This window comes from Aplidium turbinatum, chromosome 1, assembly GCF_918807975.1.
Source record: "Aplidium turbinatum chromosome 1, kaAplTurb1.1, whole genome shotgun sequence".
In the NCBI taxonomy this organism is placed as follows: domain Eukaryota; kingdom Metazoa; phylum Chordata; class Ascidiacea; order Aplousobranchia; family Polyclinidae; genus Aplidium; species Aplidium turbinatum.
In genome coordinates, this window is record NC_137472.1 from 39,476,941 (window position 1) to 39,499,841 (window position 22,901).

General features: G+C 38.3%; 3 protein-coding genes and 1 non-coding gene across 5 annotated transcripts in view; 2 read left to right on the forward strand and 2 right to left on the reverse strand.

The window, feature by feature from the left end:
* The window catches only part of LOC145778750 (NADH-ubiquinone oxidoreductase subunit 8-like), an 82,010-nt gene extending 72,658 nt beyond the window's left edge, over positions 1–9,352 (reverse strand). Inside the window, exons 1-2 of one of the 2 annotated variants that reach the window (XM_082590325.1) lie at positions 8,875–9,352; positions 8,128–8,594 (exon numbers count right to left, since the gene is read on the reverse strand). In XM_082590325.1, the coding sequence (XP_082446451.1) occupies positions 8,387–8,594; positions 8,875–9,293 (627 nt within the window). In that variant the 5' untranslated portion in view covers positions 9,294–9,352 and the 3' untranslated portion in view covers positions 8,128–8,386. Of the gene's footprint in view, positions 1–8,127; positions 8,595–8,874 lie in introns of those variants that run through there. The other variant, XM_082590334.1, reaches the window with a different exon arrangement.
* Positions 9,353–9,356: 4 nt separating this feature from the next.
* LOC145778745 (low-density lipoprotein receptor-related protein 11-like) lies at positions 9,357–12,125 on the reverse strand. The gene has a single exon (XM_082590313.1). It carries the CDS (start codon positions 12,028–12,030, stop codon positions 11,017–11,019), a length of 1,014 nt encoding a protein of 337 aa, XP_082446439.1. The 5' UTR covers positions 12,031–12,125; the 3' UTR covers positions 9,357–11,016.
* Positions 12,126–17,375: 5,250 nt separating this feature from the next.
* On the forward strand, positions 17,376–18,014 carry LOC145765587 (uncharacterized). The gene has a single exon (XM_082577426.1). It carries the CDS (start codon positions 17,376–17,378, stop codon positions 18,012–18,014), a length of 639 nt encoding a protein of 212 aa, XP_082433552.1.
* A 4,294-nt stretch (positions 18,015–22,308) lies between these two features.
* On the forward strand, positions 22,309–22,415 carry LOC145785081 (U6 spliceosomal RNA). The gene has a single exon (XR_014291117.1). It is a non-coding gene; the product is annotated as a U6 spliceosomal RNA (small nuclear RNA).
* The last annotated feature ends 486 nt before the right edge of the window (positions 22,416–22,901 follow it).

Genomic DNA, 22,901 nt, shown 5'->3' on the forward strand with positions numbered 1-22,901 from the left:
ATGTTGAGGAGAATGGATGCGCCTCCCGCAAATAATTGCTTGTTTAAATTTGGATTACAGCGTTTATGTTGAGATTTATGAGTAACTGAAAGTAACTAGTAACTGTAACTAGTTACATTTTTGAAATCGGTAACTGTAACGGTAACTCAGTTACTATTTTGGCCAAGTAACTGTAACTGTACCTCAGTTACTTTTGAAAGTAACTTTGCCCACCTCTGCTTAAATCTAGTTGGAATTCATAATGTTGCCTACAGACAGCGTTGTTCAAATGTCTTAACATTTTTGGAGTAATTGATTATATTATGTAAGCTAGTGGCATTTTTAAAGTTATAGCCCAGTCAGAGGAAAAATTCTGAAAAATCTAAAGAAAGCTGTCCTATCATCTTGCAAAGAAAATTAACCTCGAGAGGGTAATCAAGGCGTGGTGCATTCAAACCCAATGCTTTGCATTACCCTTTTGCAATTGAAGACCACCAAGAGCTTGATCGGAAGCTGAGTCAATGGCAAAGTAGCCAACAACTAGCAGTTTAATTCGTGACTGCTTTGCATTATGTGGATTACGGTCCTAAACAAGATTCACTGATGAATTTATGAAATTAAAGGAAGATGTAATCTAAGTAAGAGAAAGCTGAGAAGAATAGGCTACTACTCGCAAGCTAAAGTTGCAGTGGCAATTATAAATTTAAAAAAAAATGATTTTCTTTTCCTGAGGACAGAACGCTTTTAGAAACTCCACTTAACGAAATGTATTCTACCGTAGCCTACATTGCAAAGCATTCGGTAGTTGTTGGAATTGACAAATGTATCAACAAACTCAAACATATCGTCGATGAGTTTGAAGTTCCATGACAATTTCAATTTTCATCGTATGTCTGTTGTGCAGTTGCGAGCATGTGGGACAAATTTATACCATTTGTAGGCTACAACAATGACATTTTTCAAGACATTTTGGATGAGTTGGTAGCCTACATTTGACAAAAAGCCACACAGCAAACTTCAGCTGCAAACCAGAACAAACCACCCCATAATATGTACACAAGGAATCATTGATTGCAACTTTCGAAAGGTTTTTCCAAATAGTTTTGTTATTATTTTTTGTGTTCCGGTAGCTACCTCCAACGGTTGCGCTTTGAGAACGTGGTTTTAGCAATTACTGAAATTTGTAAACGCTCCGGTAGGCCTATGACTCAAAACCGATTGAAAAGCCTAACTATAGGGGAAGGTCTAGTTAGTTGAGCCAGAAATCGATTTTTCTGCAATAAAAATTTAACGACAAACTTTACCAAAAATCCGAATCCATCATGATAAATTTCAGTCTTATGCGGTTCTTGTGAACATGTTTGTGTTTGCGACTGACCCCGATTTATATCATTTATCGGCATTTTAAAATTGAAATTTAGCCGGCTCAAATGATACCCTAAATTTCACGGTTGAGCCACCCGTTGTTCACGGTTGATCCACCATTATTTCACTTCCAAAAGATATCCCAAAACAGAGCTCAATCTGCATCAAACACAATAAACTCTTCTCTTGAACATCTTGCAAATAAACAATCAAAAAAAGTTTAAACTGTGTATTGTGTCTAGTGTCTTAAAATGAAAGAACAGTGAACACTGAACGAACAGAAATTTATATTTCTGAAAACACTGAGAATCATTGAATAGGAAACTTTGCACGAAGGTGCTTTTACCTTTCTGTAACGATTCGCGAGGTTTGTGAAGAAAACGAACATTAGCAACCAGTAGCGTTGCTATCGAGAAAAATATAAGGGGGGGAGTGCTAAAAAAATTACCCTCAAACTGGCGCATTACAGAAAAAACTACTCTTATGGAAGTTTAAGGGGGGCAGTGGACCGCCCCCGGCTAAGACACCAGTTCTACGCATCAATTACAGTACGGTACAACAAAATTAGGGCAGTACGTAAGGACCATCGGCTCATAAACTACATTCCTTATGATAAAGGCATGGCTCAACCGTGAACATTGCAAGTGGCTCAACTGTTAACATCGCCGCCATTTTCAAAATTCATGAAAAATTGCCAAGAACCAACTGGCTAATCAAGCAACGAGAACTACTAAAACAAAGAGTAAGTTACCCTCACCTATCCCAGTATTTCCATTAAGACAACGATGAAACATCGTAGGAAAAAATAGCACATTTCTTATTTTTCTCAAAACTACTTTTACCTACCATTTTACATTTAACTGCTTCACAATTTTTCTGCTTGTAGAAAATCCCTAAAACTACATGTGCTGATGGACTTCACGTTTTTCCATATTTTTGTTATGAAACGGTTGACTAATCATGCACGACGTTGCGATAAAACCGGGTGGATCAACCGTTACCCGGCTCAACTAACCAAACCTTCCCCTACATGTTGTGCATCAATTCAGATGTCGCAAAATTTTATTATTTGATGCTGTGATCCGTAACTTTGCATTGCAAAAAGTCCAGAAAGGGTTGAATTAAATCAGGGATGTCCAAAGTCCGGCCCGCGGGCCAACTCCGGCCTACGAGACGTTTTTGTATGGCTCGCGCCTGTTGTAGTACAATGTGTTATTTTTGGCCTGCAGACACACAAAAATCATATAAACTCAACTTTCAGTTTTCAGAAAAATTATTGTGGCTGTTGGCTCGCGAACACTTATGACACTCCTGAATTAAATGCTTGGTTGAACTATTTTCGTTGCCTGTAGGCCTATTGTGTGTTTACAAAGCTTTCTAGACAAAATGGTTTCCTCAATGGCATTTTTGCTGCAAGTGTAATCCAGTGATTATATATTGATGATTTTTACATTGAATGAAGTTCTTTTCATGCTGAGGAAAGTAGGCTAATTTCAGCTTAACACGAACATGCAACGCAATATTTGCTAAAAAATATTATGGGGCCCATTTTTCGTATTGTTTCCCGACCAGTGCTGATTTCTCTCGGAGGCCCTGGACCTTCTACAGAAAATTTAAAAAATGCATTTAATTTGGAGCATTCTGAGCATACTTTCAGCTTTAAATTGTAATGAAAATTAGAAAACTCGGTGACACGTCTTGCGTCAGTAGTTTAAAGCTTTTACAAGTATGCGAAACATCAAGGGTTAAGCTCTAAGAAGAAGCTTCCTCAATCCAAAAATAATGATTCAATTAATTTGCGAACTGTCCCTTTGTTTTTGTCATTTTATCTTCTGAAACGTGTAAAAAAAACGTTGGACTACTTTGGACAAGTTAGATCATTTCAAGTCTTTGGAAAGGCTAACGTGACGAGCCAACTTTTGTATAAACACCGACAATGCTGTTTTGTTTTTCTGTCAACATCAGCGTTAAAACAACATTTGAACGGTTAAAATTGTATGTAGGTTTACAATTTATAACGTCGGCGTTTTGTAGCTTCCATTTTTTCTCCTACTGTGGCAAGCATTGTACCTATTTCGTTTCGATGGTCAGAAACACACTGAATTGATATAGGCTATTTACAGTTTTTGTTGCAGTTGATCGATTTTGATAGCCATGTTCATAATAAAATCCACAAAACTAATTTATCTTTTGTAGCCTATAAGACGCAGCTTCTTCCAACATTTGTAAGCCATGTATGGTGTTGGATGCTTGTAGGCGATGGAGTAAATTTATCATATCGTTAGCACTTTGCTCCAATGCGCCGCATTTGCAAGTCACTCAGGAACCAAAAGTCATTCAGGAACCAACCTACGTTTGTGAAAGCTACAAAGAATACTAAAAATATGCAATTTGCACCTCATGCCAAGTCGATAGACTGTACCTGATTGCACAATTGGTTAAGGTTAAGTACTTAGCTGTAGGAGGTAGCGGCAAAATGGCTAAATAATTCACAAGCAACAATAACAAGAGGAAACTTCATCGTGTTGATCCAGGTGACCGAGCTTACGTGACCACACAGTGCTTCAAAGCTTTTACAATCTTACCAAACTGTCAAAATGAAGCGACCACAAAGGGTTTCTCCGTAGCCGTAGGAAAATAAAACATTTTGGGGGGCGAACAAACTTTGTCTTTGTAAATATACTTTCCAAAACGCAACATTACTCACAATCTCTGAGGTGGTGTAAGCTATAGTTTAATAACTTACAGGAGTCGGAAACCTTTTTAGGTAAGAGAGTAATGAAAGCTATAGATTTGGAAATATATTTTCCTAAGAACCATATAATGCTTCAACACTTAATACAACCATCTATGACACAACTAGCATGTAGCCTAGTGGCAGGTGATGAGTTGCAAAAGTTGGGCCATGTGTTTATTGAAGATGAGAAAGTCAGCTAGGGGTGTGGGAGACCTTCTACAGAAAATTTAAAAAATGCATTTAATTTGGAGCATTCTGAGCATACTTTCAGCTTTAAATTGTAATGAAAATAAAACTTTCTGCTGTGAACCAGATGTCGTCCCGAAGAGCCATAGCTCGGGAGCCATAAATTCTCTACTCTTGGTCTAAACTTTACATTACAAAAACACAGGCAACAAGACGTTCAACTTAGGAATACAGTAAGTTGCAAGACTGAGTTAACTGTAATCTACATTCATAGACCTGTCTGTGTCTCAATTAACGTAATTAAACCATTAAACTGACTCTTTCTTACATCAAACTTGCACCTTTGAACAAAAGTAGGCTACTTTTAATATTTGATGTAATATTAGGCTACAATAAAATCATAGTCAATGTTCTTTCAATAGCCAACTTTATAGCGAATCGAAACAAAAGTTGCTGCGGCCTGCGATTAAGAACCATTGGCCTTGGCTATAGCCTATAGGCAACAAAAGTAGCTCAACAAAACATGCACGAAATTCATTCTTTTCCGGACCGTTTGCAGTGCAAAGTAGGCTATCATAGATAGCATCTAATTATAAAGATTCTGCAATCGATGCATAACATGCATAGGCTGTTTCGGTTGACTCATGGTGAAGTGCAAACAGTTTTTTACAAGTTTTAGTTGTGATAAAACCACGTTCTCAACAAAGCATGCATGAAATTCATTCTTTTCCGGACCTTTTGCTGTGCAAAGTATCATAGCATTTAATAATAAAGATTCTGCAATCGATGCACAACATGCATAAGCTGTTTAATCGGTCGAGTCATGGTGGAGTGCAAACAGTTTTTTACAAGTTTTAGTTGTGCTGAAACCACGTTCTTCATAAATTGTTGGAAACAATTAAGTTTAGGTTATTTACTGTAGTCTACGATAGGGTAAGTTAAAACACTTCAAATTTATGTAGGCTACAGTAGGTAGTAGGCTACTGTATATTAAAGTGGAAGAGCACTTGTTTTATTTTTTTATATTATTATAACGTTTGTACATTTTTATTTTAGTAGCAAAATGTGTCCCCTCAAAAGTGCAAAATACAAAAAAAACTACTCGTTTTTCCTTTAGTGTTATGCTAGGGGAAAGTTACCCTAACTCCCCCCCCCCCTCACAGCCCATGATGTAGCACGAAGTGGTAACGAAAGTAGACTAACAAAGAAAATTACTCTTTGTGAAGAATGATTATTATCATTTGCTTAAGTTAGCTTTGCTCACAGGCTGCTGTTAAGTTGTACTGTATTTACGTAATGAAAACCTGGTATTATACTTCAGTTACATGATCACAAACAAGTGTTATACTGTTAGACTTGCCCTTTCTCAATGGTAGAACATGGATGCCTCATAGTGAGATTAATTTTCCTAAACATTTGCTCAAATCCGCGACGAGTACCTCTTTTATATGGGGAATAATAACTCTCTTCTCACGCCGCTATGCCAGTGAAATCATTCAAGTGCGGTGCTAATAAACAGTCCGCATACCATGTCAACAACGATTGTATCATCATCAAACCGAACAGAAGGTTATTGAAAGCTTAACCTTTTAGAAACTTGCAAAGGCTTTTGAACAACTGTCTCCGGTCCAATCGCTAAGTAAATTATCGTCTGTGAATAGTTCTATCCACCAGTGGCGGCTCGTGGTCTCAAAACATGGGAGGCTGCATCAACCAGTAGGCTAACCTAATATAAATAATTATAAACCTGTACCGGACTGAGTTATAAATGCACTGAGTTAGGGTTAGAAACACAGTACACGGTAACATGTTCTTTTAATTGGCTGTCGTTTAATACTTTTTATCATTTAAATTTTTTTCAACTCAATAACTTACTTCGATCACAAGCACGTATTAACGTTCGCGTTTTGTCGCTTCTACCTTTTTCTCGACCTTTGCTATGTTGACGTGTATTGTTTTGATATGATGGTCAGAAATAAAAACAACTGAACTGATTTAAAGTAAACTTTTGATAATGGCTTGAATTTGGTCAAGTTTAGGTGGCCACCAGATAGAGCTAGTACTATTATGGGACTTGGTATTAACTTATTTGGTTAGATCTATGCTTGTGCTTTCCAACGATAGCAAATATGTTGAAATTGAACAACAAATGAATAAATGGGAGACAATCTCCTTCAGGTGTTTTTCAGAGCATTTCCTCCTTTATAATAGTCCATTATAATTTGTGTGACGTTTAATGACGTTATCATCCAGCGGGCGAATTGTGAAAGAGCACCAATAATTACAGTAATTGGCTTTACTTCACATCAAAACTAGTCTGTCTCAGTGACTTCTCAAAACACAGATCAAGTAAAGTAACCTACGATCCCTTCACCTAATCACCGATAGCTTCCACACGCTTACCCGAAAGATTTACGAGAACCAAAGTTGGAATCCCTGACCAAGGTCTGTTCTATTTGCAGTCCCTGCAGCGCTTGTTCAGTGATGCTAAAAAACTTTTTTCTAAAAAACCTACGTCATAAAAAAAAGAACAAGCAACACCGGACCTGCAAAATTTGAAGACCCAGAGTTGCCAATTAATTTTTGTAATACAATTTTTTTTTTATTACAGTACAACAAAAAGTTAATATTAAGAGTTTTTCAATTCTTCAAGCGAAATAAATTTAAAAAAAACATGGCAAAACTATCTATATGTAATATAATTCGCATATGCACAAAAATGTTGGGGGGGCTGCAGTCCCGCAGCCCTTATGACGAGCCGCCACTGCTATCCACTAATTGTCGCTGAATGGAGAGCTTTCTTTGAAGTGCATTGTTTAAGTGCACACCCGGGGAGTTGAACCACCGTTACTTGATCTCGCCGTTTCCTCGTTCACAAAATCGGTCGCTTTACCGACAGCGCTATCAGGTTCGTTCGACTGCAGAGTAGGGGAGACTGGGGTAAAGTGTGCAATGGGGTAAGATGAGCAATCCCTGTTTTTGGAAAAACGAGTCGGCGGAATTTTTTTATTTTTATTCTGGATGTAGGCCTATCACTCATAATGCCACTTCATTCAATGTATTTGTTATGTCCACTGAGAATTGCATTTTACAATGGCACGCAATTATATCAGATTATATTGCTTATGTCGAAAATTCGAAATTTTTATTTTTTTGCCAAAAACTGAATAACTTTATTGTTACACTATGTAAATCAAATCTGTTTTTTTTGTATTGGTAAGCATAAAGTGTGAGGATATTCAATAAAACGTTCAGGTTGGTTAGTCTTGTAGTTTTTTAAATATTTGTAATTTTGTCACAAAAATCAGGATGGGGTAAAGTGTGCAATGCTAGTTGAAGTACTGTATGTTGGAGCAGTTGCTCAACTTACCCCAAAAGAAATAGCCTTAGCTTATTTAATGCTTGAACTGTTGAGTTTGTGTCTTTTTAGGTTCGTATTGGATAAAAAAACAGTGTTGTGTTGTGAAGCATAATGTCTCGCAATTATACAAACAAACTGACAGGGGAATGCTTCAACTTAATCGAATTGCTCAACTTACCCCAGGTCATTGCTCAATTTACCCCATACAATTTATGCCGGGGTAAGTTGAGCAACACGCGAATAAGTATCAATATAAAAAGATATAAAAATCGCAAGGTGATAAAGCTCAATCTAAAATGTAGCTGATTCACTAGTGCTTTAAGTTCACCCTATTAAAATTTTCCAAAACAAACCGTTCTTTTGTAAAAGCGACTTAAGCAAAAAGGTGCTCATCTTACCCCACCCTCCCCTAATGGTGATAGTCATCATATCTGGTCGCTCGACGTTGTTTCCTCACAAACTGATATCCCTAAGAAATGCCGGAAAAATAAGTTTTAGGCAGACTTGACGTAAAATTTAATGAACATACCTAAGACATCTACAAGCGGCACAGGAAACGCAACACTTGCACAACTCTTCAGAAAAACCGGTAAATGTTACAAAAAGAGTCGTGCTTAAAAACAAAGAAAAGCAGGTATTTTATAGTTTGTTTACCCAAGTTTGATGCGGAAAATCTTCCACACAGTTGAATAACAAATCTATATGTGTCCAAACAATCATGAGAGGAACTCAAATAAAATGTTTAAATTGATCGTGTATTAGCGATATAAATAATCCGCTTGAATATTAGCTTCTATTTCCGTTTCCCATTTGTCTCCGTTTTCTAGAAGTTTTTCTTTATTATAAAGCAATTCTTCGTGCGTTTCGGTGGAATATTCGAAATTGGGGCCTTCTACAATCGCATCGACGGGGCAAGCTTCCTGGCAGAAACCGCAGTAAATGCATTTGGTCATGTCGATGTCGTATCTGGAATATTGGTACACATGAATCATTTGCAAAAGACATAAAACAATCTAAGCAACCTACAACAGAGGTCACAAAAATATGTAGTAAATCCAGGCGCTATACGAAACAGGCCACGTTGACCCACAGTGGATCGAACAAGAAACATAAAACAAACACAAGTTGTCTTAAAATTTTTTAAAGACAATCCAACAAAATCTAATTATACATAAAAAGGCAATCGCTTGAGTGACTTAACTAGTCAGATAATCTGAGCTGAACACAAAAATTCTGGCAAACCAACCTTGTAGTTCGTCTGCTTCCATCCTCCCTTTCTTCAGCTTCAATAGTGATAGCTTGCGCGGGACAAATCGCCTCACAAAGCTTGCATGCAATGCAACGCTCCTCTCCGGACGGGTACCGCCGCAATGCGTGCTCTCCCCGAAAGCGGGGGCTTAACGGCCCCTTTTCAAATGGGTAATTTATAGTTGCAGGTTCGCTAAAGGACTTTGCCACCACTAATCCCATACCTCGTACTAGTTCCGACGCAAAAGCAGCGTTGGCGTTTGTGTCGACAATATTCCTCAACGTTGGATCATCAAGTTTGGGATTAACAAGCTTGTACGACGCATTCGGTTTAGCTGTAGCGAAAAACCTTTTGTTTGAACCAAAAGCTATTGAGCTACGCCTGATTCCATTCTTTAGAAAAACATTTAAAGACATTTTTGCAGATTTTCTTCTTTCAATGCAGTTCCTTTTCTTATTACATTATCTACAATAAAAGACCTAAGAAGACAACGTACATTCGTTAGCCAATAAAATTAAACCAGCAAGGAAATCAAGTGACTAAAATGAACAACAAACGATTAGCCTGTTAAAAATTATTACAGTAACTTGTGTGTGCCGTCTTGAAATAGCTGTAATAGGCTAAACGGCAACAATAGAGACACAAAATTAGAACCAAGATAAGATTTTTTTAAATAGATATAGAGTGGTAAGCACAAAGTTATTCAAGCTATATTAAAACAATATTTGCTCTTATTACTAGGAACGAGACAAAAAAATCAAAACACCGACACAGTACACAATGTGGAGTTCAACACAACAAATGATTAAGCAATTCATTCACATCAGTTAACGAATAAAAAAGTTAAATAAAAACAAAAAGTTGAAGTGGCCAATTATGATACATAGCCAGAGTTTTAAAAGACATACGGCACAACGGAATCTAGTGTCACGAGACAGAGTGGTGAACTGCAGTTAATGCCACTGTAACCAAAAGCAGTAATGATCGCTATGCATCACTAAAAATATCAGTATAAAAGCGTATCTTATAAACAAAATGAATAACATCCATTCCAAACTAGAAATGTAACTTCAAGAATAATTACAAAAACAATATCCACGATGCCGAATGAACAACTTTGTATGCACCAAGTCGAATAACCTGCAAAAATGATAAACAAAGGAAACCTGATAGCTCTCATGTGTTTCCTTCCTCTTGAGATATGGATACAATTCAATACATGTAAAGCAAATAAGGTGGATATTGACATCAGGAAGTAAAGTATAGTAATAACACCCCGAACTGCATATAGCTTGGCAAGCGCTTGCCATGCTCTTGTGAAGTAGAAAACAATCTCACAAACGCACACCGCAATTTGCACGAAAACATTGTGACTTCCTTGCAACCGGTACCAGCAATTGTTGCAGCATTTACAGATTGTACTTCATCACGATTGTATCAACCTTTGTATGATTCCTGCTAAAACCTTAATCAATGATATTGCTGAGTAAAACTCGCCACAACAGATGTTTCTACTCTGTTGAAAACATCTCATTATTCAATGACAAAGTAGTACAGTAGCTGAAACTTGAAAATGATTTAAAAGAAAAGACTGGTAGTACAGTGACTGTGTGCATCAGTAAGTCTCGACTTTTGCTTTAATTGGCAGAGAAAGTAACAGGATGGCATGCGTGGTTTTCAACACTTTCTGCCAAACTATCTACCTAAAATACTGACAGATTTCTGCACAGAGCATTGTTAATAATGCTCTAAAATCTAATCATCAGAATGTTTATTTAATTTTAATTTAATAAAAACCACAAAACGAACAATTGCATGTTGATTGGATGATTAATCATGATTTGCATTAAGATTGAAAATCACATAACTATATATCCTTATTATATACATCGCCAAACTATTATTCAGAAAAAAAATAATATTTGGATTACAATACAAATATATTTGGAAGTTCAAAGCAGCAACTAAAAAGTCTTTGACAAAGCAGTGTAAATTTGTGTCATTAATAAATTAGGAAAATTTCTATTCGGAAATATAATTCACAACAACAACAATAACAAAAAGTTCATAATTAATAAAATCTCTTTTACGACACAAAAATATGTACAAAAGTGCAAATAAACTGAAGTAGACTGAGACCTATAAATACATTCCATTAATGAGGTAATCTGCCTCATCCATTGTCAAAGGCTTTCCTTTTTTTCGTAGCTTGCGTTTCATCACCCACATGCGACAGGCTACCATTAAAAGAACACAACCAGTTATTGCGAGACCAATAGCTAAAGGCAATACAGCCCCAGCTTCAGGACTAACGGCAGTTGCATCATATTTAAAAACATTGACAACATCTTTCCTTGAGTGGCTACCTGTACTTGCATTTGAGACAATTTTCATGACATGCACTATGCTGTCAACCTTGCTTTTCTTATTTTCTATAAATGTAGTATTAAAATGATCAAATACAGTAGATAGAGGATGTTGGATGGTCACATTAGAAGCAAAAGTTGGGCAACCGATTTCATCACTGTGATCGCTACACTGAAATGCACCATCACAAGTGGAGTGGCCAGAAATGCAACAACCATCATCGCATTTCCACTCAAATTTATTACAATTTCTTCCACATTCCGAGACTTTGCCTTGATTACTTATTGTTGACATTGGACTTGTTGGTTTTATATTTGCTGTTGATGATGCAGACGTCGATGTCAGGGCAGTCGTCGTTTTAACAGCACTTGTCATTTTGAGGTCATCATCAACCACTTGTTCTGCACCATCCATGTCATCTTTCCTCTTGAAAGATATAAATCCTTTATTTATAGAAAAACTACACAAAAAGGATTTAGTAGAGGTTGATTTAACATAGCAACTAAAAAGAAAGCATTTGGTTTTTCTATCTGCTCTATCTAATTGATACACAGCAACATCACAGGTTTGACCCTTAATACCACTGTAATGACAGCACTTCTCTTGACATTCGTCCGCACTGGCAACTTCAGGCAACGCACTCAAAAATATTGCACCGTTTTCGATTGAGTCCTTTGTTCTGATAATTTTGCTTGCCATGTTTTGAAAATCATCTTTACAAGTATCATGACTTTTACCAAAACTTGACATTTGTTGAATAAGTCTTTGCAATTCCGTTTGGGACATATCATCAATCACAGACTGATCAAGCAAAGCAGGATGAGATGGAACCGATCCTAATCTATGATGTTTTATGGCATTAATGCCACAGTGTGACAGCAAAGCAGATGCAATTACAAGTAACGACAAAGACATCTTAACCTTAGCAATCTAAAAATAGGAAGTGTTGGATACAGTTATTATTATTATGCTAAGTATTTCTATTACCTAGCCTACATGGTTTTACCCAAACTCAAAAAACGATATATTTTTAATAACTTTATGGGTTTAGAATATGAGAAAACGTTTGCGTTGATTTTGCAAAAGAAATTTTACAACTCAACTTGATTAGTTGCAAAAAAAACATTGGTACAATATCATATATATACATTTATATTTACTTTAGTCAAGGTACCGTATTGGTTTTACCCTTGCTATTGTGTTTTAGTGTTTCTGGTTATTATTTTAAGCCATTAACCAGTATAACCACTTGTGGACGGATGCCATAATATGTGCGAGAAAACTATATTTATTGCAAGTTTTTTCGTTTGAAATGTGTGACTGGTACGCCGAATGACATTAATACCTTTGGCGGTACATTGTATTTAAAACGTTTGAATAGCATTGCTGTAGGCTAAGCATAATAATGGTTTTAAAGTAATAATGAAACAAAAACAGCACTGCTCAATCAACATACAATTCTTCAGTCCACAGTTTGGTTCTCAATAAGCCTCTACCTACAATCAAGATGTGGCATTATCTCTTTTTTTTAGACTTTTCATGTGTTATAAGTTGAATTGTACAAGTGCAAACTCCAAATGTTGCTGATTTGTTTGCAGTTTACACTGCAGTAATGTAATTTAACAACAGTTTAAAAATAACAACTGTTTTGGCTATAGTAGCCTACAATAAGTTTTTGGCTATAGTAGCCTACTAAAACAGACGTACAATTGTTGAATAAAAAATGCTACAGAATGTACATTGTACAATCCTATGCAGAAAAATGCTTAAAACATTTCAGAAAAGCGCTTTACATTACTCCAATAAAAAATGGCAACTGAAATACAATCAAGCTCTCAAAAAAAAAAATAACTACTTTGCATTGTTCAGATAAGAAATGCTAGAGACTAGATTACACATCAAGACAGATAACAAGGCAGTGGCTATTTGACCGGCTCCGGTCTTTGAATCTGAAACACTATTTGACCGGTCATGACGTCACTACATAAGCACTTTTTTCTTTCAAAGCAAAAGACGATAAGCTCCTTAAGTTTTAAATTCAACACGTTTTTTTCAACTGAGTCCGTGGCGCATACGTAACGTCTCGGGCTGCCAGTCTATAGGGAATGAGTTCGATACTATCCGGAAGCGTTCTTTTTTTTTTTTTTTAATTACAAAAGGATACAAACTGATATGAATGAATCAACAAGTGAATAAAAAAGTTTCAAAACGAATTAAAAAAGTTTTTTCTAGTCTTTATTTTTAACAAATTCCTTTCATTTCTTAGCACAAATTCTCTGAAAAAATCACACCCTCAAATAGGGTGTAAGATTACGTTTCGCTGAAGTCCGAAGTTAAAAATTAAATCCAGTCTCATTGTCGCACAACAATCAGTCAAGTTTCAAATCATCATCTCAACCAACCCTTCAAGACAACTTTCCACTTTCACTTTACTACGCTATGCTGAAGAGGTCGGGAGATCGAAACACTGGCCTTTGTCCGTAGTTGCTTTTCATAATGTCTTTTTAGACATTCTTTTTCACAAATTTAAAAAACTTAACTTTATTACTCACATTTGGAAAGATTTAAAAAAATGGGCTGTAGGCTACTCAAATTAAAAATTGACGACAAAAATGCACTTTGGGTCAAAATTTAGTTAAAAAAAAAAAAAAGAACGCTTCCGGATAGTATCGAACTCATTCCCTGTAGAATGGCAGCCCGGGACATTACGTATGCGCCACGGATTCAGTTGAAGAAAACATGTTAAATTTAAAACTTAACGTGCTTATCGCCTTTTGCTTTGAAAGAGAAAAAGAAAAAAAGTGCTTATGTAGTGACAGGCCTCGAAACAACTTTTTTTTTCCGGCGGCCAAACGTGTCCGACTGAAGCAAGCTGTTCAGCGGCCAATCACAAGCACATGGCGACCATCGGAACGTCGACACGCATCAACATACAGTCTTCAAAATTAGCACATTTTTACGTCGGCAAAAACGTTGCCGAGGCCAAACGAAAAAAGTTGAAATTGCCTCGGCAATTGCTGTGAACGTTTATTACGAAACAATTGTACCAAAACGAGAAGCGAAAAATATACTAGAGTAGTCTATCACGACCGCACTGTTTGATTTGTTGTGATGTAATAATACCAAAAGTAGCGATAAAGCGAGCAACAAGATACGCATGTCGCACGCTGTTACAGTAATTCACGTTAAATAAATCGCAGGCGGAAAAGTAAGTTAATTTTGGGTTGATTCAACGTTCGAGTCAGCACAGATCGATTTAATTTTCCGGCGGGTTATACTGCGTAACAACAATGCCCAATAAGAAATTTACGTTTGTTTTACATTAAATCGACATCTAGTAACGTTGAATTATCATAAAATAACGTTAATTGCTCAACCAGGTACCGGTAACAAATTAATAGCTCCCTGCGAGAAGATTGCCTCGATTTACGTATACACTGACATAATTTCGGCACAATTGCGACACTGCGAACAACACAAAGTCTGTTTGATAAAGAACTAGTTGTCAGAATCGGAATCATCAGATGCTGTATCAGAGCATGAGGTTGTCACGTCATCACTGGAATCAGACGTCTTCGCCTTTCGCAACGAAGTGTCCACGTTTTGCGGCTTTCGGGCTTTGATACCAATCCACACGCCTCTTTCTTTTTCATAGAGCTCCATCAGGGTGTTGACTAAGGAACAAATCTATGGCTGTGCCATAACGACTGGGAGGAATGTCTAACCCTAACCTTACAAGCGCTCGTGTGGCCTCGGCATTTTTATTGCCGATGCTAATTTCGAAGACCGAATATATCGCATCAATAAAGTGTATTGTGATGTCACTTGCATCCTGCGGATGTCAGACATCAGCTGCTTGGTCAATCAATAATGCTAACAATTCAAGCATAGACAGTGTGTATTGTGATTTATCGGATACTTTGACTGCTTTCTAATCCTTTGTGATTATAAGTGGCAAAGTACTTTATTCACAAGGCCGCTTGCGTAAAATTTTCTCGGAACTTCATGGCGGACAAATGCGGCCGACGGAAGGGCGACACCGGCGGACAAAATGTCGGTTTTTGTAGGTTAATCGCGGCCATGGCCGCGATGGCCGCCTTCAGTTTCGAGGCCTGAGTGACGTCATGACCGGTCAAATAGTGTTTCAGATTCAAAGACCGGAGCCGGTCAAATAGCCACTGCCAGATAACAACACAAATACCGTAGTGATAAATCAATTAAAGACTGTCAACTCAAATTACTTTGGTTTAATTTTCATGTTCTACTTCTGACCATCAAAGGAAATATATCACAAGCAATAACATGTCATGGCAGTGGTCTTAGCCTTACATGTATATGTATAATGAAATCATTAATGTTCCAATCAAATGTAAATGGAGGTGCCATACTTGAGTTTCACCCTTATTTGGGATCATCAGTGGTGCATACTGCATACCTATGTGTCTTGAGCAGGAATCGAACTTCCAACTTGATGGAAATTGTGGATGCTTCAGACTTGATTGGAAACCTTCGCCAAGATTGTACCACAGTGCCTAGTATGCTGTTCCTTAGAACCAAGTTGGAAAAGTCCACAAAAATCCCATCAAGTTGGAATTTCGCTTCAGAAAGTAAAGTAATTGGGAGTTGAATCCAGATCAATCCAATGATTTTAAAATCGACTGAGGAGCATAGTTTTAATGAACATACCCTTGTATTGTTGTTCCACAAAATCACAAATAAAGAAAACAAATACCAGTAGGCCTAGCTAAATAGTGAAAACTAACGTTGCTTGATTTGTGCCAATGAAAGTTTTGGTACGTACTATGTTTTTAAAGGTTGAAAAACACTGAAAAAGATAATCAAAACAAAACTTCATAGACAAAAAAGGTGCAAAATAGCAATACTACTATTGTTTAAAAATTATTTAGCCTACTGTAGTAGGTACCTAATGTGCTGCAGCATTAAAAAAATAAACGAATCCGAATCGGCCATAATCTAACCAACAATTGTACAATGCATTGTTTTGACAATTACATTTACTCTGCTTGTTCGATAAGACATGGCACTGTTGAAACAAAATAGACTTGACTTGAAAAAAAAAAAATGATTTGAAACTTGACTACATCTCACGAAAATTTCAAGCTGGACCAGAAAAACTTTGAAAACTATTAATGCTGTAGTTGATCAAACATGGAAGTTCAACAAATAAATTCTTGTTTCTCTTTGAATTGACTTGTACTCTACAAGGTGGACGTTAATGTGTTAAAGTATTCAATCTATTTTTTTCTTGACTACATCTTTTCCACTTTTTTGGAAACTAAGAACAGTGATGCCAGATGTCACACTTCATGAAGTTCATGCAGTTGTTCAATTCAAGAGAATTTATTAAATTTTGAGGTTATTTAGAGAATAAAATTGGAAAAACTTGAAGGTTTTAAGAGTAAAATCAAAGAGAAATACGTGGAAACAATAACACAAGAGTGTGAGAGGACTAAAATTTATTTCATCAACTACACAGAAAAACAATTAAATTAAAACATCATATAATTATAAGTCGTCACGATAGCTCAACTGTTTAGCGCATGACTTTGCAGGTAGCCACTTTAACAAGTCGAAATCCTGCCACTGAAATTGATTAGAATGAAACCGCCAACCAATCACAAGCTACGGTTTAAATGACGTAAAAATGGCGAAAAGAAGATGATAGAAAGCAAATTAAGTGATGGATTTTTTGTCAGCTGGTTGGCTTAGGGGTTAGGGCTAGAAAGTAGTCATTTCATTGACGCGGGTTCGATTCCCACTACTGCTATTGCTCTTTTTCTTCTGTAATTACCAAATAAAGTTCAAAACAAGCATTAACTCTCTGGATGAGTGCGAGAAGGATCACAATTGGACGGTAGCCTCTTATAACATGTTCTGATTGGTTGGCGGTTGCATTCTAATCAGTTTCAGTGGCAGAATTTCGACTTATTAAAGTGGCTACCGACTTTGCAGGGGTTCTAGGCAGGGTTGTCAGACAGCTTTTGAGAAAAAGAGCCAAACAATGTCGAAAAAAGGGCCAAACTGGGTAAAAAAGAGCCAAATTGTTCAATAATGTTAATAACGTTGTTAATAATACACAATAGCGTTAACGACGTTACAACATTACAACAATGTACCGACTGCTGTCTCGTATTCGTCATCAATGGGTTTTATTAGGTTTGCGCTCTGCTTTGAAGGAACAAATCGACTGTTCTGCCGCAGAATTGACCCTTGGCACACAACTCCGTCTGCCGGGCCATTTTTTTACTCCTTCCGATGACACACCTTCATCTCACACTCCACTCGTCAATGACTTCATCAAGTTTATGGCCGCGTTGCGTTATGCTCCTACCCGCGTAACGCGCAACCGCCAAACTCACATTGACGATGCCTTATTCTCATGCTCCCATGTCTTCATTCGCGACGACGCAGTTAGATCTCCACTTCAGCGTCCGTATCAAGGGCCTTTTCGTGTTCAATCACGTTCTGACAAATTTTTCACTTTAGACCTCGGTTCGCGCATTTCCAACGTTTCCATAGATAGACTTAAACCATTCTACCCGCTTGCACCACCTGACGTCACCCTTTCACCTACAAACACACCTCGTCCACCGTCCGTATCTAATATTAAAGACAACTGTTCTACCTTGTCTCAATTACCTTTCCCCCAATCAGTATCCATCGTGCGCGAACCTTCATTCATTCACTTTCAGCCCAAAGCGACTCGTAGTGGACGCATCATCGTACAACCTTCCAGGTTTACAGACTAACCTCCACTCAACCAATTTATTCTACAGCAATATACCGTCCTGAGCAAGACGTCAAAACTGCATCCATTCTGTAGCTACCGTCCTGAGCAAGACGTCAAAACTGCATCCATTCTGTAGCTTACCGTCCTGAGCAAGACGTCAAAACTGCATCCATTCTGTAGCTTACGTCCTGAGCAAGACGTGAAAACTGCATCCATTCATTCATTTTATAATCACTCGCTTAACTACAGTCATGTGACGTTGTAACTACTTTTTATGCTCGTGTTTGTCACTTTTTTTTTAATGAGTGCTGAGCCTACTCCGTACTTATACTACGACTCTCATAGTTTCTTGTCTCGTTTCCTACCTATCCAGCCGGCATTGCCTTGCCATGCCTTACCAATTTAATAACTTGTATCCCTGCATGTATCGCTATTCTTTTTTTATTATGTGTCCCATCATCAGCCGGCGTCTGCCGCCTATGGCACTGCCATATTGCAACTACTTGTATCCCTGCATGTATCGCTATTCTTTTTCATTATGTGTCCCATCATCAGCCGGCGTCTGCCGCCTATGGCACTGCCATATTGTAACTACTTGTATCCCCGCATGTATCGCTTTTTTTAATGTGTCTGAACTGCTTATGTGTAACTTTCTAGCGGTCGCTACTTTGTATCAATTTCGTTTCAGACCTGCCTATCAACACGGTTGCTGCGAGAGGTTGATGCGAGACTTCAAGGAACTTCAATACAGCACCACGATGATGACACGACAAGCTCACTGATGAGACCACTTCAACATGGCACCACAGCACCCCATGTTCTTCATGACTTGCACTGAGTTGAACAGTCCCTCATCACATACCTCAACATGAGATGCCTCAACCACGAGATGCCTCCACGGAGATGACCCTCAATACGGCTATCCACAGCCACCGACGCAACCAATATGGTTAACCCCATATCTGTCGCTACTCCCTGCGACACACCTTCGACGTGCAATTGCTGCATCGTTCATCATTCAAGCCTTCTCTGCGTCAGAAGCACACCGCGCCGTCAACCCAACCAGTGCCGCTATTTTGCGCCACTTTCGACATGCAATGGCTGCATGTCACACAGCTTGCAACTATACAAGCTGGCCTCTTTCCTGTCATATTCGTCCCATATCGACTGACTCACAACTCAACAGCTGTCGTGCTCGTCATCCATCAATGGACTACTAACTGAACTGCTTATCACCTGCTGTCGTGCTCATCATATACATCACCGAACTTCCAAATCAAATGCTGTCGTCTCGTCCTCCCTCATCGAAATACTCGAACTAATAGTATGACTTTAGAACATTCTGTCTCGCACAACCACGCGCGTACACCGTTAGGCTACATACAATTTTTTTACTATTCTGGTTTGCTTCCATGGGCGTCCGGTCCTATCTCTTCGGAGGCGGGACATGGACAGCCATGGACGCTTACCTATTTGTATACATGCTTAATTTTTTTTCTCTAAAAACGCTTGTAAATATTTTTCTCATGGCTGATTTTACAGTTGTGCCCCAGTATTCAATTTCAGTTTCTAACCCTCAATCATACTTAATTTGTTTTCGTCATTCACGACGTTTCATCTACGCTTCAACGTCGTTTTGACTGGGGCCAACGTATGTACCGACTGCTGTCTCGTATTCGTCATCAGCCATATCTGCAGTGCAGTTATCATAATTCTACTGTTTAGTCTACTTTCAAGTTTTTATATTATTAGCATAATTCAACTGTTTCAAGTTTTATTAATTCATTTCCAATGCGCCTGGCAGCACTCGATTCTTGCATAAAACACGCTAGCATGGCAATATTCGTTCTTTTTGAATTGACACAACTTGGTGTAGCTCGTCGTTGTCTCGGCTATCTGATGACATCCTCTTGCACGCTGGGTAATCAATAAAGAAACCTTTTTGAGAAGCAACAGTAGTGCTTTGTCCACGTATACAGAATGTTAGTTTAGCCACTTCTGTTACAATGACTCTCATAGTTTCTTGTCTCGTTTCCTACCTATCTAGCCGGCATTGCCTTACCATGCCTTTCCAATTTAATAACTTGTATCCCTGCATGTATCGCTATTCTTTTTTCATTATGTGTCCCATCATCAGCCGGCGTCTGCCGCCTATGGCACTGCCATATTGTAACTACTTGTATCCCCGCATGTATCGCTTTTTTAATGTGTCTGAACTGCTTATGTGTAACTTTCTAGCGGTCGCTACTTTGTATCAATTTCGTTTCAGACCTGCCTATCAACACGGTTGCTGCGAGAGGTTGATGCGAGACTTCAAGGAACTTCAATACAGCACCACAATGATGACACGACAAGCTCACTGATGAGACCACTTCAACATGGCACCACAGCACCCCATGTTCTCCACGACTTGCACTGAGTTGAACAGTCCCTCATCATATACCTCAACATGAGATGCCTCACCACGAGATGCCTCCACGGAGATGACCCTCAATACGGCTATCCACAGCCACCGACGCAAACAACATGGTAAACCCCATGTCTGCCGCTACTTGCGACACAACCTTCGACATGCAATTGCTGCATTGTCCATCCTTCAAGCCTTCTCTGCGTCAGAAGCACACCACGACGTCAACCCAACCAGTGCCGCTATTTTGCGCCACTTTCGACATGCAATGGCTGCATGTCACACAGCTTGCAACTATACAAGCTGGCCTCTTTCCTGTCATATTCGTCCTATATCAACGGACTCACTACTCAGCTGCTGTCGTGCTTGTCATCCATCAATGGACTACTAACTGAACTGCTTATCAGCTGCTGTCGTGCTCATCATATACATCACCGAACTTCCAAATCAACTGCTGTCGTCTCGTCCTCCCTCATCGAAATACTCGAACTAATAGTATGACTTTAGAACATTCTGTCTCGCACAACCACGCGCGTACACCGTTAGGCTACATACAATTTTTTTACTATTCTGGTTTGCTTCCATGGGTGTCCGGTCCTATCTCTTCGGAGGCGGGACATGGACAGCCATGGACGCTTACCTATTTGTATACATGCTTAATTTTTTTTCTCTAAAAACGCTTGTACATATTTTTCTCATGGCTGATTTTACAGTTGTGCCCCAGTATTCAATTTCAGTTTCTAACCCTCAATCATACTTAATTTGTTTTCGTCATTCACGACGTTTCATCTACGCTTCAACGTCGTTTTGACTGGGGCCAACGTATGTACCGACTGCTGTCTCGTATTCGTCATCAGCCATATCTGCAGTGCAGTTATCATAATTCTACTGTTTAGTCTACTTTCAAGTTTTTATATTATTAGCATAATTCAACTGTTTCAAGTTTTATTAATTCATTTCCAATGCGCCTGGCAGCACTCGATTCTTGCATAAAACACGCTAGCATGGCAATATTCGTTCTTTTTGAATTGACACAACTTGGTGTAGCTCGTCGTTGTCTCGGCTATCTGATGACATCCTCTTGCACGCTGGGTAATCAATAAAGAAACCTTTTTGAGAAGCAACAGTAGTGCTTTGTCCACGTATACAGAATGTTAGTTTAGCCACTTCTGTTACAACAACACAATCTACATTCTACAAGAACAATTCCAAATCTTCATCTTCTACAGCAGGGGTCACCAACCTTTTTTGCATACGGGCCACTTTGGCACTAAGGAGAGCTGTGGCGGGCCGCACTAATAAAATGTTAGGTCGGTTGACTCTCATGCTAGAAAAGAGCGCATTTCGTACTCAGTATCCAGCGTTACATGTTGTTCATATTTATGTTAGAATACCGCAGCAACAAAATTAATCGAACAACGCTACTGCCAGGCCGCAAGCTCCTTTTACAACACTTTTGACTTTTTTAACAATGCCTAATAAACACTTGTTTTGCGCACTTATAGCGAGGCGAGCGGTTTCATTAGAATTTTAATCGCCAAGCAAGAGTGGTGTGGTCACTTCGCTTCACAAAAGATATCTTGCAATAACAATTCCAGTAAACAAAGAAATGTTTGACACATCGCAATACAGGCAACAATGGTGACCTGCAAACATATCAGCGAAAAATAGGCTCCAATAACAGGGAAAAAGAAACCAGGCACCATAAAACAAACGCTTGTGGAAATCATCGAAAAATCGTAATTCTATCGTAATTCATGAACAGTGTTCCCTCTAAAAAAGCAATGAGTTGGTTTTTCATCCTTTTTGTGAGAGTCTATAAAACCGTCTTTTTTTTGTTATAGACAACTGTCACTTGCGGTGCTTATCAGCGTGGCAAGAATTTGTTGATTAACAACATTTTGCAGTACTTGCTTCGGCAGTACATATACTAAAATTGGAACGATACAGAGAAGATTAGCATGGCCCCTGCGCAAGGATGACACGCAAAACCGTAAAATGTTCCATATCAAAAAAAAAAAAAAAAAAATTGCAGTAGGCCTAGCCTACTAAGTTAAACATTTTCATAATACAATCAGAAAAAGTCTTTAAATTTATATATAATATTTTGCCAATTTATTATAAATTGAGTTGGCACACCGACCTATTTTGCCAACAAAACCTTGCATAAAGAGAACACTGCTCGTGAAACACAATAACGATGAAACGCACACTAGTGTTTAAATGACATTTGCAAAGTTAAAATAAGCAACCCTATGCTCACAGACAATTCAGAAAATCGAAAACAGACGTTTTAATCAACCACTGGGACAATGTGGCTGGACATCGCATTGGAATAACTTTAAGCAACCCCCACCTAGAACTATAATCTGATTGGCCAGTCGTGAAATCGTATGCAAAGCGAAAATATGCTTCCCGGAAAGTATTTTTTGCCTTCGTGCTCTTTAACTCCTCAAGAAAAGTATTTTTGGTTATACTTGTATGCTGATGCCTTCCGCG

What these genes read in the sequence shown, in the direction of transcription:
- LOC145778745 (XM_082590313.1), bottom strand. Translation starts at nt 12,030, where the DNA reads ATGTCCCAAACGGAATTGCAAAGACTTATTCAACAAATGTCAAGTTTT.
- LOC145765587 (XM_082577426.1), top strand. Translation starts at nt 17,376, where the DNA reads ATGTACCGACTGCTGTCTCGTATTCGTCATCAATGGGTTTTATTAGGT.